Raw genomic sequence first — 15,982 nt, forward strand, 5'->3', positions numbered from 1 at the left:
GGCAAAACAGAGAATAATTTTACTGCCAGCATCTGGGGGAGAATAACAGTAAAAATAAAAATAAAACACGCAAAAGAACATAAAAACTGGATTAAAAACGGCTTTACCTAGAACCACAGAGATATAAGTATCTTCTGTAGCCTCATAAAGACTTATTAACATATTGTCAGCAGCATAGTGCTCACTGTCACTTACAGGTGGCAAACAATGTGCTGTAACCAGTACAAACAAAACTAATATTCACAACACTTCTCAGAGAATAAATTTCCCTCTCAAGCAAAAGTAGTAGTAAAAATGGTTGAGAACAGACTTACAATTTAAACATCACAGTTATGACAGAGGCATACACTGAAAAACTTGTTATTGTGCGGTGGACATGAAGTCTCCCACAAATAGTAGCTGAGATCAAGCATGCAGCATTTCTCTGTTTTTGCTGCATGTATCCAAATACCTTGCAACCATATGCAAATCCAAGTATTCAGTTGAATTTAGAGTATTTTAAATCATTAGTATTAAATAAAGACTGCTCTATATTTAGCTGTTCTCATGTGGAGAAGCCGTTCTTACAAAACCCATCATTTCATTGTTTTCTGAATTCCTTGATGGACAGAAAGAAAAGGAAACCTCCATCTAACATACTCATTTTGAACAGCATTCTGCCACCACTTCTCCCAGAAGTAAGATATACATAATCATGTTCCTTTACAGTCACTTCATCACTTGACTTCTCATGCTTTCCCTGCTACTAATTTCAGTCCTCACTTGAGTCACCTGAGACTGTGACACATTTTATATTAATACTGATGATCTATAAATTAGCTTCTGAGTCTAAGTATTTTCATAATAAACTGAATATTTTTAAGCAAAATACAAACTAACCTTGTGTGCCTTTAGAAATTGTTCAATATTCTATACTAATAAGTATATTTTTAGAAAAATTAGTTTCCTGATGTACAAAAACATTCTTGAAATCTGTAGGAGAGAGATATATATTTATCCATAATATACATGGATTCTATTCTACACATGTATATAAGATGTATATATACTTGTTTTATTTCCTTAAGGCACTAATGTAGAAACATGACAAAAAAATAAAATTAAGCTACGCTAGTATTAAGCTGAAAGTTGCTCATGAAAAGCCAGCTGCACATTTAATTCTATTTATTTCCCAAATCTTAGGATGATAACAAAACACCTCTGTTGGCCTCTAATTCTTTTTGCTGTTGTTGTTGAGACTTATCACTTTCCACAATGGTAAATAACCTCATAGTAGCTGCAATTATTTCACTTCATTTAACATTTTGTTTTCAGACCTCAGAGTTTTGATTAGGATTCTACCACAAAAGCCACACAGGCCCTCTGATAAGTCCAACATCTATGGAATTTATTAACTATCATCAATCACATCTAGGCAACATCTACTCAGACAAGAGTTGTTCTGAATAAATCAAAACACTCTCAGTGCATCTGTTGGCAGAGCTCTTGAACATGTTGCTATGCAAAGAGCACAGCGCTCTTGCTACCTAAAACATCATACACTAAACACTGTGAACCACAACACAGTGAATAAGCTGAGGCATATGTGTGTCCATGGATATGCATATGTATGCACATCTTGCAATATATACTACTGTAGCATTAATGGGAGAATTCCATCCACCTAACACGTAAGAGTTTTTGTTTGTTTTTACATATTTGACTATGCTTTTAGATTCATCTCATTTTAAAATAAGCAGTCTTCCAAATAAAATATTCCTTGTATTCATACTTTAAAAACAAAGTAATTGCCCACAAAGAGGTTTGTGAGTAAAACCGCCATCATTTAATAATCTAAGTTGATAGACAACAACTTTTATTGAACAAGATGCAACTCCGAGAGCCCTAAATCAAGTCAAATAAACAGCCTCTTCTGCTGCTGGATATAAACTTCTGAGTATTGAAGTACCTCTGTTTAATGACCAGGTCTTCATAGTTAAACCATCTAACAGAAGACATGAGCCAGATCATAACATTTCAAACAGACAGTTCAAATGACACATTTCTATTTTAAGGAGTACTTTTTATTATAAAAAAAAAAAGTTGTAAATTTTCCCCTTGTCTATGGCAGTAATTCAAAGCTACCTAGTGCTTAAATTTATTTGTCTGCAACAATGATTTTAAACTATTTCTCTGCATTGGCAGGAAGCACTGAGCTGTGGAAAGCAAGCAAATAAGCAAATAAACAACAACAAAAAAAACAGTGACCACAGTAGATTGTCACACTCCATACTTCATTGCCACCTCCCAGTGTTTGACTAAGCTGACTGAAATAGAGAGCCACAGGACACAAGTCTTCTCCTCACCAGATCTGCCACTCCACAAATGTCAGCTGGTCTTTGGCTCCCACCTTGTACAATAAGGAAAAGCTCTTGGTGTGCAGAGTTGTGAAAAAACAGTGAAATAAGGATTTACAGAGATTCTAGATAGACCATGAAAGGCCTCTCTCCAACAGGAAATAAATAAAGTGCACTCTAAAATATTGCACGGAAGCTCAGAAAAACCTTTGAGCACTTCAAAAACACATTAAAAACACAAGCTCTCAACACTTACATTTCATTTGCTTGAAGATGGACTTGTTAGGCTCAAGCCAGTGCTGGAAAGGCAAAGCAGAGATCAGAGGTTAATACAGATCATAGGAGGCAGCAAAATCCTTGAAGACATATGTGCTATAAAAAATGGGAAGTAGCATTTTTCTTTTACCAGGCACATGGTAAAGCCACCTCCATGCTACTATTATACTGTAATTGCACTGTATAGACTGTTCAGAAACATAAACATTTCTTGTTCATTACTGCTGTATTCTACAGTCCCTAAGTAACTAAAGTATGTATAAATAATATATCTCAGTCAATACTCTCAGAATACAAACTGTTTTTCTTTTTTAGGAAGAATTAAAAATTTGAAAGGCACACTTCATTCTATCCAAAAGGTGTATTTTTCCACAAAATGTTTACTTGAGGAAAGCAAAAGCACAACAGAGAGGTAAGAATGCCTACCTAAGTTTCTAACTTTGAGGGGAAGGACTGCAATGGAAAGAAAACAGCTTTTCATTTTCCCGGAAAATAAACCCAAATGCTTTGATGACGTAAAAGTAGGCTCACATTTCAGTTAAGATCCTTAACACATCTCCTGCTCACACTAGCTGAAATGTTCAGGAGGAATGTCTTCATTGATGAAAGAACATGCTGATATTCAAGTACCACTTCTGACTACAGCCAAAAGCATTTGTACAAGGATTTTTCCAGTAAGCAAAAAATCTCCACACCAAAATGAGATTTGTGCTGCAGAAGCAGTTCGTCAAAAAAGTATACTATTCAGTTTTAATAAGCATCCATCAACACTGCAGGGCCTTAGACCGAACGGAGGGGGGGGGGAGGGAGGGAGGACTGTATTTTTAACCCTTTTCATTGTGGCTCTAAAACCTGCTTCAAGAAGAAAACTTAGTAACTGTATGATCATGTGTAATATTTGAAATGGCTTTAAAGAACATTTACAAATTCTATGGCTTTTCAGAAACATTCACAGACAGTTAACAGCAATATTGAAGATTTGGAGATAAGCATTATTACGTACTTCTGTTTGAAACTCTCTTACAGCTGTGAGACTGTTACGGAAACCTAGTACTCACATAAAACAAAACAAAACAAAGCCCACATCCCAAGCCCCAACTAGCTAAAAAAATTTACACAATTTTTTCCTCTCCCTTCTGCTCAGTATATTTCTTTTTGCTGTGAGGGAATGAAGTAAAAGAGAAAATAATGCCTGGATCACCAACTTATCAAATGTCTAGCTGATTGACTCTTTTCCAGATCACACAGATGTGTTATTTCTTTATCTTGCTCTGAAGAATAGTGAATGGTGTGGGGAAATGGTTGTTCATAAAAAGGTAATTAAAGAAATTTGATGCAGTATTTCATAGATCAGAACGAACAGACAGTAAAGCAGTTAAGATGCATAGATGCAAATTTACTTTCCTTAACCTATTCAAAAGGCCCAACCCACTATCACCAGGATCCAGACAGTTCTCACCGAAGAGTCAGATAGAAAAGAGAATTTGGACAAGGAATAGTCCTGTAATGTTCCCAGAGAGTGGAGAATCAAAAAGCTTCTCAATATTTTCATCCAGCAAGTGCAGGTCACGTTTTGTTTGATATTTTGTTTTGAAAGGCCAAGCTGAAATACCAGCACACAGGTCAGCTCCTATGGCTATTTGAGAAACTCAATTACCTATTCTAATAAAAAGCAAAGACAAAAAAATAAAAATAAAATTGCAAATATAAAATCCTCACAATTCATGAGTAAGGAAAAGGGCAAGCTGGACAAAATAATTAATGCACTTATCTTTTTTATTTAATAAAGGGATTTAATAAATGAATGGAGCAAGTACTGAAAAATATCCCTGAGCACCATACAAAACAGGGAGTACAAACACTGAAAAATTCCTCATGCACCAGACTTCCAAAAGTGAAGGCCTGGCTTTTGTGGGTTAAAAATGGAGCAAATGGAATGATGAAGCAGTCACAATTATCACTTGGAGGTCAGGGAACTGACAGGAAGCTTTTAGAAGCTCACATTTCCATAATGACCTCTATTGATGGAAATATATAGGCAATTCAGTCAAATCTTCCAGAAAACTAAGTAGTTACTTCATGATTTTTGGAGATTTTCAAAGACACAGCAATTAGGTGTCTAGTGCCATCTGACTGTCAGGGGAACATAAACACATTGTCTATGCTAGTACTTCTGAAAATACCCACCCCTATATTTGTCTGCATATTTCAACTTTAATTGTAGGAAAGATCTTCCCTCAAGTATTTATCTTCAAGTCTCACAGAGTTAACTATTAATAATTAAAAATATTATTAATAATTAAAAATTAAAAATAATTAAAAATTCCATATTCATGATATATTTATTCCAAGATTAATTAGCTGTTATAGCTAGGACAAGATTAAGGTTCCCATAAATTCAGTCAAGGTTTTTTGCAGCAGATTTCAATTGGAAAGCATTTGTCATTGCAAAATATGTTTTGTATGTATCAAACTTACACTTTTTTCAACATTTTTTTCTGGAGAAGAAAAAATCAACAGTTGAAGGGAAAATGTAACATTTCTTTTTGAGTTAGCTTATTGAGCAACTTTTTTAAAACCATTTTAAATCTTCAGTTACAAAAATGTCTCAACACTACCATATGCTACACTGTCTTGTGGGAACAGACCACAGGTGTTTCAAACTTTCTTTACAGCTGACATAAGACAAATAAAATAAATAAGCAAATTAAGCCACCCTTAAATCTGGAAACCATTGCAAGATTATTTTTTTTTCTTAGAGAAATGTACAAACCTGTGGTGGAAAAAGAACAGCTTCATATTTGTCCCATAAATTTCACACTCTCATCAACACAGGGTGCTTAATTGGAAGATGGTTTACATCTTTTCAACAGGGTAGACGTGGCATTTAGGGATATGGTTAGTGGGCATGCTGGTGATGGGTTGACAACTGGACAAGATAATCATAGTTGTCTTTTCCAACCTTTATGAATAGAAAGCATTCCTGCAGTGGCTGAGTCTCTCATTTCCCAGATGGCACATTAGTAACACAGTCCTCACCCTGTATAGAAGACTTTAATTCTAATCCAGCCAGCACCTATTATTACCAAAGAGCTTGCTGCAAGATTCATGTCCAAAATTAACAACTTCTAATCTCTTCTGCTGAAAGTAGTTCAAATGTGGGCTGAGTATCTGGATGGTCAGCCAGATGCCCTTGCAGAAGCAGAAGGCAGAGAGCAAGTCATTAAGAGATACTAAAGATCAATCACAAAGATAGCTACTAACTCTTGATGCTTCAAGTGCCAGCTATGAGTAAGCAAAATATTACACCTTTGATCTTGTGAAATATGCTTAAAATTGTTTTCTGCATCTGTCCTTGAGTAACTGCAGGCTCTCTTACAAAGCATTCCTTGCAACTGCAAACTTTGTTTCAGACTAGAGTAATTTTTACTTTGTAAATGCAACCCTCACCTCTGAACAGCATTTATGTGGCACTGAGTAGTAATTAGTGAGGCCAGGTGTGTGCCTCTTACAAATGCTGAGTAGCTGATGTACTAAGTTTTCACTGAGCAAGAACACCACACAAGGGTACAAGCTCCATTCTAGTAAGCAGATTTAACTCTGCAAATGCTAATGTGCTTCTAGCAAAAATACAGCAACCAGTAAGCTGCTTCAAATGAAGTAATTTACTGCAAATCTAAGACAAGATTGATTTTGGTTTCACTACAGCACAGGAATAAGGCATTTAAAAGAAAAAGGGGAAGGAAGGAGCACATACAGTTCTTTATCTGCTCTCACAGCCTCTCACAGGGGTCAGGTGCTATAAATTATAATTCCCATACCATTCTTCCTCCACATTGTGACAGCAGCTCTACAGCGCAAAGATGTGTGCTCCATTTCCTATTTCAGTGGAATCTAGTACAAGCATGGCCTAAAACAAAGCTAAGGTTTAAATAATTGCTGAGCCAGATGGTTGGGATCTGACCAACAAATTCAGTAATGTCTACCTCTTCCTTAACAGTAGAGGGTTTTGATTTAATCCATGTGTTTGCAAGATTAGCAGTAACAAAAGGGATTACCAAAACATCTGAAATATCATTAATATTTACATTTTCTTCAGCAAGCAATATACAGGGCTCAGATATGCCTATGGTTATACAATTAGAAGAACCAGCAGAAATCTGGCCAATAAAGGATAGATTTAAAGACATCAAGGGATAAAAGAGAGTAGGAATATGGAAAAATGCACGGAATCACTGCTAGAAATGTAACAAAATTATTTTATTTAAACCTCAGCCATACATTAATCATTAGAATGAACGCCTTACCCTTTCCTTTAATAAAAAGCAAAAGCAAAATCAATTTGCTTTAGCCTCAAGGCAGAAGCTTGCACCAGGTCACTGCCTGACAAAATTTAATTTTTTTAAAAAAAATTGTAACAGTACCCAAAGCTAATAGCAGCTGTCAGACCAGGAAACTAATTGGGTGCCTACTTTATATCAGCCAAATGACCCATGGTACCTGCTTGTCACCTTTTTCATGTCCTAGGGCTGAGATCATTTTTTTACGCCCTCAGGAGACTCCAAAACAAGAATAATGATACTGTTCTATTGCAGCAAAAGAGCTCTTCCCTACTCTTCTCAAAATTAGGACAACTGTGGTCAGTGGTGTCTAAGTAAGAAGTTAAAACTGATCAGAAACAGTACCACTTACTAGAACAGGAGCACCTTTTGTACAATTATGAGCTGGAATTTACTAAAAAAATTTCCAGACTCACTGTTATTGCAATTATACTGACTTTTTCAGAGAATGTCCAATGTTGTAAGCCAGAGCAGCTCAGCTGACACATAAGCTCTACATTAGTTGAATATCTGTCTTTAAAATCTTCATGTATTGATGTATGCTTGAATTGCCACGCTCTCACAATCTGAACAGCTTTACAATGATGGAATAAAAATCTTTATTTTTATTAGAACAGCCTGCACAGTGGTTCAGTTTATAAGGTTACTAGTCTTCACAAAAGATATATCAGTTAGTAGCATTACTGCTGAATTAAGTGAGTACATATTCACGCTAACATTGATGTGTAAAATTTTTGCTTAGGATTCATAAATGCACTTATACTGGTTGAGAAAAGTACCTATTCAACACAGCACTCTGTTCTGAAGATAACCACAAGCAAACATTTTCAAAAAAAATTCCAAAAAAAGAACAAAAATAATTGCTGGTTTTGACACTGGTCTTTTCTTCTAGCAGCACCCACTTTAGGCTCCGCTTATTTCTTAGTCTTTGTAGACTTCAGCAATATATCTAAATATTTATTTTTCAACATTTTTTAATAATTTTGGCATTTACAATAATATATTTATGACTGAGGATAGTATTTTAAAAATAGCCTTTCAGTACATCAGCTGCTTCATGATTTTGTTAAGTGCCTTTAGTTCTAAGAATTACTTAACTGTCTTCACCTGGTCACTCTCTCCCAGCCATTTTATACCATATCTCCTACTCAATCTGTTACATCTTTTCCTGGATGAATTATCCTAGTGTAATACATCTTTTTGTATGAAAGCCATTCCTATTTTGTGTTACACTTGTGGTCTTCTCTTTTTCTAATTTCACAATATTTTTTGAAACAGCATAACTTCACCTGTAGGCACCAACCAGTACTACATCAACACTTAATGCAAAAGCACATAATTTTTGTAATAACTCTACGGGATGACAGATTCATATACACAGTGAAACATTAAAATTTTAATTAACCTATGGCTCAGTCATTCTACCATTCCCTTCCTACAGCTTCATGAACCCTTGCAAGCCAATATAAAAAAATGTAGCTTTGTTAGTTGAGGTTGGAAATTTTCTATTGTCTCTTTCTGTCAACCTTCACCACGTTAATGTGAAAATAAGTGCACACGTTGAAGAACATTAAATAGCTGCTATTGCTAAAGCAGAGATCAGCTGTAGCCAAGTCTTGCTGACTCCTTCAAAAGGTCTCTTTGATGAGGCACTGCTGTATATTTTGAGTACACGCCCCATTAAAAGCAGAATTGCTATATCATGATAAAGGAATCTCTTACTCTAGGACAGAAGCCTCCAATTTCCTTTATTTTAAATACTGAGATAGTGCTGAACAATTTGGGCTGTGAAGTTAAACAGCACTCTGTCCAGGTCTGTTATACATGATGCATTCTAGACAATAAAGGGGATCTCCAACAGCCTTACTAGTGAAATGAGCATATCATCTGCCAAAAAATATGCCTATGACGGGCCTATCAGCTTTCAGTGCTTCTAAGCTTGAAAGCAAAATGGAGATTGGATTTGTGACTGTTCTTTACGGGAATTACAGGCAGTGCACCAGCAAGGCAGTAGTGTCCACTATTCTCTTTCTAACAATACGCAGAGCCAGGCTCCATGCACTGGAGTTGTCAGAAAATGTCAGTGTAGTCATAGCCACCACTGAAGATTTACTCTGTTACTGGGAGATTATTGCTCAGCAATTTCACTGAGTTAATAGTTTTTTTCTAATGCCAGGCATACATGTGCAGAACTAGTACTGCACACATTGCTGTTCCCAAACAACCCAACAACCTATCCAAATGAGAAAGTATACTGATGCGTCAGAGTGATTATATTCTCAAAAACTTCTACAAAAGCGGTGGGACCTCATAGGTACTTCACAGACCTACAAGTACTTTGCATATCACACAACTCTTTCAACATACCCCTTTGTTAATTGCAAGGCATTTTAACCTATCTACCATTACGTATGTTCTAATTTAAAAAACAAAATCACACTCACATGCTCAAATTCCCATCGGGGAAAAAAAAAAAAGAAAACACAAATTTAAATTTTAACATTTCCAACTTTAAATCTCTGCTCAGGTGCCGTCCCAAAGAAATTTGAAGAATAAATTTCAGTATATTGCCTTATTCCTTCAACCCAGTCCTCCACTATTCTCAATATCAGTGGTCTCCTTCAACAAGAATCCTCTTTCTAATGAGAGATGCTGAACAGCAGCTACATTATTTAATCCTATTTCCATAAAAGTCCAAAGATTGTAAAAAATAAAAAAATAATAATAAAAAAAAAGGTGCCCTGTCAGCCTGGGACCTTTGAAACAGAATTAGCTATGCTGCACTTTATCAAGGGTGACAGTAGATAGTAGATAGTAGATAGCAGTATGACAGCTAGTGCATGGAAGAACTATCAATACCTAGTTCCTTGAGCAGCAGAATTGTTAACACCTCCTCCAGGTGATGTCTCCACTTATTTCTAAAAAAATACAAATTCCAAATGAAGGTTCCTGGATTCCTGGACTGACTCTCTCCCCAGTCTCTTCAGATTCACTATACAGTAGGTTTGCCCTATAGCATTTCCCTTAATAAGAGGAATAACAGGGTTTTACTTAAAGATGTGGCAGCTCATCTTTATGAAATCTTAAGGAAATACTTCAAACCTATATCCTTAGCAAAACTTGACTGAAACCTGCTTCAAAAGTTACTACAGGTGAGAGCTCAGGAGAAAGGTATGATAATCCTATATACCTACTTTCTGCAGGAATATAGGCTAAAAATTCAACAAAACTAAGAACTCATCTGGTCCCATTACAGTGCAAATAAACATAAAATGGCATACTACAATTTACTGCAAACTTAGTATAATTCTGGCTTTTCCCAAGCTACCCTAAGGCACAGATTCCACAGAGGGACATTCAAAGAGCACAGATGGAGTAGAACCGAGTGTCTTTTAACTACTACTTCAGCTTACTGTCAACTAGAGCCTCCAAATTCCCGTTCCACTGGGTTGCTCTCCAGCATCTCATCTCCCAGTCCATACATACAGCCAGGGTTGTCTGTCCCTGGTGCAGATGCTGGCACTTGCTCTTTTTAAACCTCACATAGTTGCTGACTGCACAGCACTCTAAGTTTGGTTAGCAACTTTAGATTAGTTACTTCTGATAACAGTGCAATAGTTTATAACTTTCACTGTGATAGGTCTGTAATTACCAGGATCTTTCTTCTTGCCCTTCTTGAAAATTTCCATTATCTTTTCCAGCTTCCAGACAACTAAGACCTCTCCAGATTCCCAACACCATTGAAAAATAGTTGAGAAAGATTTTGTTATGACATGAGCCAGCTTTTTCAGTACTCCTGGATGAATCCCATTGGGCCAAATAGACTGAAGTGCATCCAGCTGGAACAGTAAATTCCTCACAAGTTTGGAGTTGAGCTTAGGACGGTTTATCCTAATGTGTTTTCGAACGAATTATCACCTCCTTTCAAAGCAATTGTTCTCAGTCAAATCATCAGATGTAACTTTAGAAATAAGCTCTTAAAAAGAAATCCAAATCTATCTTTTATTTTAAAACAAGCATATAGGCAGTACCACTTACAGATATTTACTGATCTACACTCACTGTTTGCTGCAGCTTATCTCTATAACCAGGTATCTCAGGACTGGCTTTTTTGCTGTTTTTATTTATTTGAGCAAGCTAACCTCACATATATCAAAATACAAAACTGTGGAAAGTGTTATCACTTACTTCACCATTTCAAAATCATGATTTTCTTCTAGTTTTTCTGCTGATCCATTTAGTAATCAACTTCATCTAGCTACAGTGTTTAGGCTTCAGCTTACTTATTTATGTCATTATAGCAGCATAGGAGATTGTTAGTGCAGAATAAGTTCAAAATAGTCTTCTGTTGATAGGAACAAAACTGTAGTAATAGTTTCACTGTTTTCCTGCATTTAATTTGGAGGTACTCATGCATCAAATGCAGAGATAAAACGCAGGTGAGCACATCCAAAAACAGATAGACAACATAAAACCAGTACTTCCTTATTATAAACTTGTCTAAATTTTATTCCTTAGGACAGGGGTTTTTGCAGAGAAATCTATTCCAAGGGAAAGATTTATGTGTATAACTATCTAGAAACGCAATCTTAAAAATAAATAAATAAAGTAAAAACAAGCAGTGCAAGGAAGAGATAAAAGAAGATTCTGCATTTGAAAATTATTTATTTTCATTATTTGTAATAAACCTAAAATAAAAGTGTATGCCACTTTCAACTCATCATCCAGGGAATTTAAGACTGTTTTAAGGACTGTCCCATATAATTAAATTTCATTCATGTCCTAATTCATAAGAAAGTTTACTAATACCCAATTAGAAAAGTTATATATATGCTTATGTGAGAAGTTGGAAGAAAGCACTATTGTTCCAAAGATGGTTCAGCAGCACCTGACTGAGACCATTACAGGTCGACAAGAACTCATGTGGTTGAGTGACAAGAAAGAATCAGCTCCTGGCTGATGTTTGCACGTCAGGCTAACTTTTGGGGTTGTTTTGGATAAAATGACCATTATCGAGTCAGCACACATTCCCACCCGTCTGCCAGGTAGCAGGCATGTGATTGCCACATGATCAAGTGCCAGTGCACATGACCAGCCTGCAGCCTCCTGTGGATCAACAAAATGTAGGTGGATCCATGGTGGTGACTATCTCTGCCTTACAACATGTTCACTAGGATTCCTCTTTACAGTCGCTCACTTCCCTATCTTCCCCACATTTCTTAACTGCTCTGAATTTGTAATAAGTAAGTCGGGCATCATCTTGGCCTTGTTTGCCATCTCAGTCCTGCACTATATATATAAATATCGAATCATCTCAAGTAACTGGAGTGAGACTTAAAATCTTGACAGTAATTATAAATAAGCATTAAAAAACACATAAATGGAAAATGTAGGATTGAGAAGTTTGCATAACAAAATCTTACTGAAGAGAAGGCCCGCTTATATAAACCATTTGTACTACAGGATGTACACAGTATTTTAAGTTGATAGAAAGAAAGGAAAATAAAGATTTTTTTAGGAGAGAACATTTAAGTTTTCTGAGATTGTGTCTGTCTAATACCTATGAGAAAATTTAGGCTTCAGTATAAAATATAAACTTTCATAAACTTAACACAGAATCAGCTATACTGCAAGATGTAAATGGACAATTGTATAGGCAAAAAAAAATAAGGCACTAGATTAGTCAATGCACTTAGTATCTGCTTGAAAAATGGAAACCACATGAAGTACGATATAACAGGCACACCAATAGAAGTAGGTTTTTAGAGTTTTCTCTGATCTACCATTTTTTGTGGTAATAGGCAAAATAGAAGTTTTACTGTGTAAAAAGAAACAAACAAACAAAACCTCCTGACTGTTATTAAGGAAAATAACTCTACCATAGGAACATAGAAAATTCCAACTTCATATTGTGGAGAGGGCTGCCCATCCAGCCTGGCCTTGAACACCTCCAGGGATGGGGCATCTACAGCTTCTCTCAGTAGACTATGCCAGTGCCTCACCACCTTCTGAGTAAAGAATTTCCTCCCAACATCTAATCTTAATCTTTCCCATTTTAGTTCAAAATCGTTTCCCTTGTGCTCTCACTATCTACTGTGTAAAAGGTTGGTCTCCCTCCTGTTCATAAACTCCCTTTCAGAATAGTGAGATCACCCCACAGCCTTCTTTTCTCCAGGCTGAACAAGCCCAGCTCTCTCAGCCTGTCTTCAAAGGAGAAGTGCTACAGCCCTCTGATAATCTTCATGGCCTCCTCTGGAGCCACTTCAACAGATCCCTGTCTTTCTTGTGCTGGGAGCCCCATACCTGAAGGCAGGTTTAATTGTAAAGGATGTAATGAAAATCACCTGCTGCAGCTTAGCAAAGCTATTCCAGTTTTGTACTTTTAAGCAGAGAGTGCTGATTTCAGAGAACTAATTTTGGTGTAGATACTCAGAAAACTATGTTTCTCCTCCTCAACATAGCAATTTCAAGGAGGTGACAATTTCCAGAGATTAAATGCCAGTACATGCCCTCCATGCTAAAAGTCATATTTAAATCTTAATCCTGAGACCAGGAGAAGCACTTCTGAATTTCACTATTGAAGACATCTGCTTCCTGTGCTGACCATCCTTTCTTATTCTCACATAGTAACAGTCATGTGAAACCAAACAGGGACTGACCTACCACCTATAGATCATAACCTGCTGGATCACCTTTCACCTAAGAGAGATGACTAAGCAATGTCCATGCAGCTGCCTAGAGAAGAGGCTAGTAAACTTTATTACGCAAATATAAGGATTATCAAAGGAAGAATTAACCTGAAGAACATCCCACAACATGACAAATCATACCTATTTTGTGTATAGCCTGTTCATTCTGTGAAAAGTAGAATTGAATGACTATTTCTAGTTGTTAAGGTTAACAAGATTCCTACCTACATCTCCCAAGAATACTTGACAAAATAAGAGAAATACCAAATTCCAGTGCACTGCCATAGCCTAGAGCCATCTTGAGCTACCTATCTCTGAGTCATGCCCATAAATCTTTTTTACCTTCAGAAGAATTAGACAAATCAGAATATATCAATTAAACTGAAACTAAATACATGAAGTGAGGGAAAAATTAATCTAATAATGCTATAATCTATGGATTATGCTCAATACGCTTATGTTTGCATTAGAGTTTTCCTGTTTATTGAGAAAAATAATAATTTCTCATTACTTAAAAACAAATGTACTCAGAATTCATATACATACCCTCTGCTTCTCAAGGTCAACATATCGAATGCCAAAATAATCCTTTTCCAGCAAGCTGTAATAGTTGCAGATGTGATCTATGAGAAATTGACCTTTCGTTTCCCTCTGCAAAAAGAGAAAGAATTGATATATTATTCTGCACATTCTAATTCACTGTCTATAATAACACTTCAACAAAGTATCATGAAAAACAGCTCATGATGTTATTCACAAGAGAACATGAGTGTTTGTTTCCTCTCAAAGATGCAGTAGATCAGTGATCAGTGTACTCCCTGCACATTCCCAAAGTGATTCCTTAAGAAAATACTATTACTACTTCAGCCTCAGGAAAACTCATGCCACTCTAACAGATGCTCATTTATTACATTTAATATATTACTGGTAGCCTCATTTCCACCTGATGCTATAATGGCGTAACAGATATTCATTTACATGCAGAATTACAAAATGATGCATAGCTTTTTGAGTCCCCAGGCTTGCAAGCAGTTTTGGCAGTTTACTGGATGCTTATACAATGCGCACAGCAAAAACAAACAAAGAAACAACAACAACAAAAAAAAATCACAGCACTACAGTAACAGTAACGTGCAGAAGAATGACCTTTATTCTTTGCATTGTCACTGCACAGCAACAGCTGTAAGGAAACCAGCACTACACACAACCTCATTCTTTATTTCTGCTTTCTTTGATCTTCATAGCATTGCATATCTCTCCTTAATTTACAGCTGATATGGAGAATATACATGAATCTTCACATTTCTTCTTAGTAAAGAAATGTGATTTTTTTTTTTATTCTATAACCAGCAAACTGTGGTTCGTGTAAGCATTAACACTGAGTCAAAAGCTTATACCTAGAACTGTCAGTTCTTAGGAGCCACAGGTATTTCCTTATGTCTCAGTTCCAGATCTCTGCATTTCTGCCCCTCCTTCCACCTGAGTCCTTGAACTTAATACTTTAATGTCTACAAAAGTGAAACTACATGGAATGCACAATCACAACATGTAAAAAATATTTAACTGTTCCTCCAAATGGTTCCTTGAAAACTAAATGCTATGCCTTACTCAATCTTCCTTTAAGAAGCTAAGAAACAGTCTAAACTATGTGAACAGCATGGCTATGCAAAAATTAACAGGTAATTCCTGCATTTCTCAAAGTCCTTTACAAAACTGGAAGTCATTATCTCCTGGGTTTCACACAGGAGTGGCTAAGGCAGGAAAAGCACCGCAACCAGTCAAGGATGTGCTCTGCAGAGCGTAGGAAGGAATGGCAGCATGACTGCTACAGGCAGGTGAGACCTACTGCTTCCCAAAGAAAACAGAAGATAACAGAATCACAAAATTACAAAATCCTATGGGTTGGAAGGGACATCTCGAGATCATTCAACCCCCCCTGCTAAAGCAGGTGCCCTAAAGAAAGTTGCACAGGAAAGCTTTTGCATACCTCTACACAAGACACTCCACAACCTCTCTGGGCAGTCTCTTCCAGTGCTCTTTCAACCTCACAGTACAGAAGTTCTTTTTCATTTTCTGATGAAACTTCCCATGCCTGTTGCCCCTTATCGTGTCACTGGGCACCACCAAAAAGAGCATGGCCTCATCCACTTGATGCCCTTTTACCTGCATTGCTGAGATCCACTCTCAGCTTTCTCTACTCCATGCTGAACAGTCCCAGGTCTCTCAGCCTTTGTTCATAAGGGAGATGCTTCAGGCCTCACATAATCTTTGTGGCCATCTGTTGGTCTGTCTCCAGTAGTTTCTTGTCTTTTTTGAACTGGGGATCCCAGAACTAGATACA

General features: G+C 36.6%; 1 protein-coding gene across 1 annotated transcript in view; it reads right to left on the reverse strand.

Annotated features, from left to right (window-relative positions):
• LOC104915099 (FERM domain-containing protein 3) overlaps positions 1-14,346 on the reverse strand; it is a 106,656-nt gene extending 92,310 nt beyond the window's left edge. The window contains exons 1-2 of the mRNA XM_031557413.1: positions 14,188-14,346; positions 2,593-2,635 (exon numbers count right to left, since the gene is read on the reverse strand). Coding sequence (XP_031413273.1) covers positions 2,593-2,635; positions 14,188-14,331 — 187 coding nt within the window. The 5' untranslated portion in view covers positions 14,332-14,346. The remainder of the gene's footprint in view (positions 1-2,592; positions 2,636-14,187) is intronic.
• Between the last annotated feature and the right edge of the window lie 1,636 nt (positions 14,347-15,982).

The sequence above is a fragment of the Meleagris gallopavo genome, chromosome Z (assembly GCF_000146605.3).
Source record: "Meleagris gallopavo isolate NT-WF06-2002-E0010 breed Aviagen turkey brand Nicholas breeding stock chromosome Z, Turkey_5.1, whole genome shotgun sequence".
Lineage (NCBI taxonomy): Eukaryota > Metazoa > Chordata > Aves > Galliformes > Phasianidae > Meleagris > Meleagris gallopavo.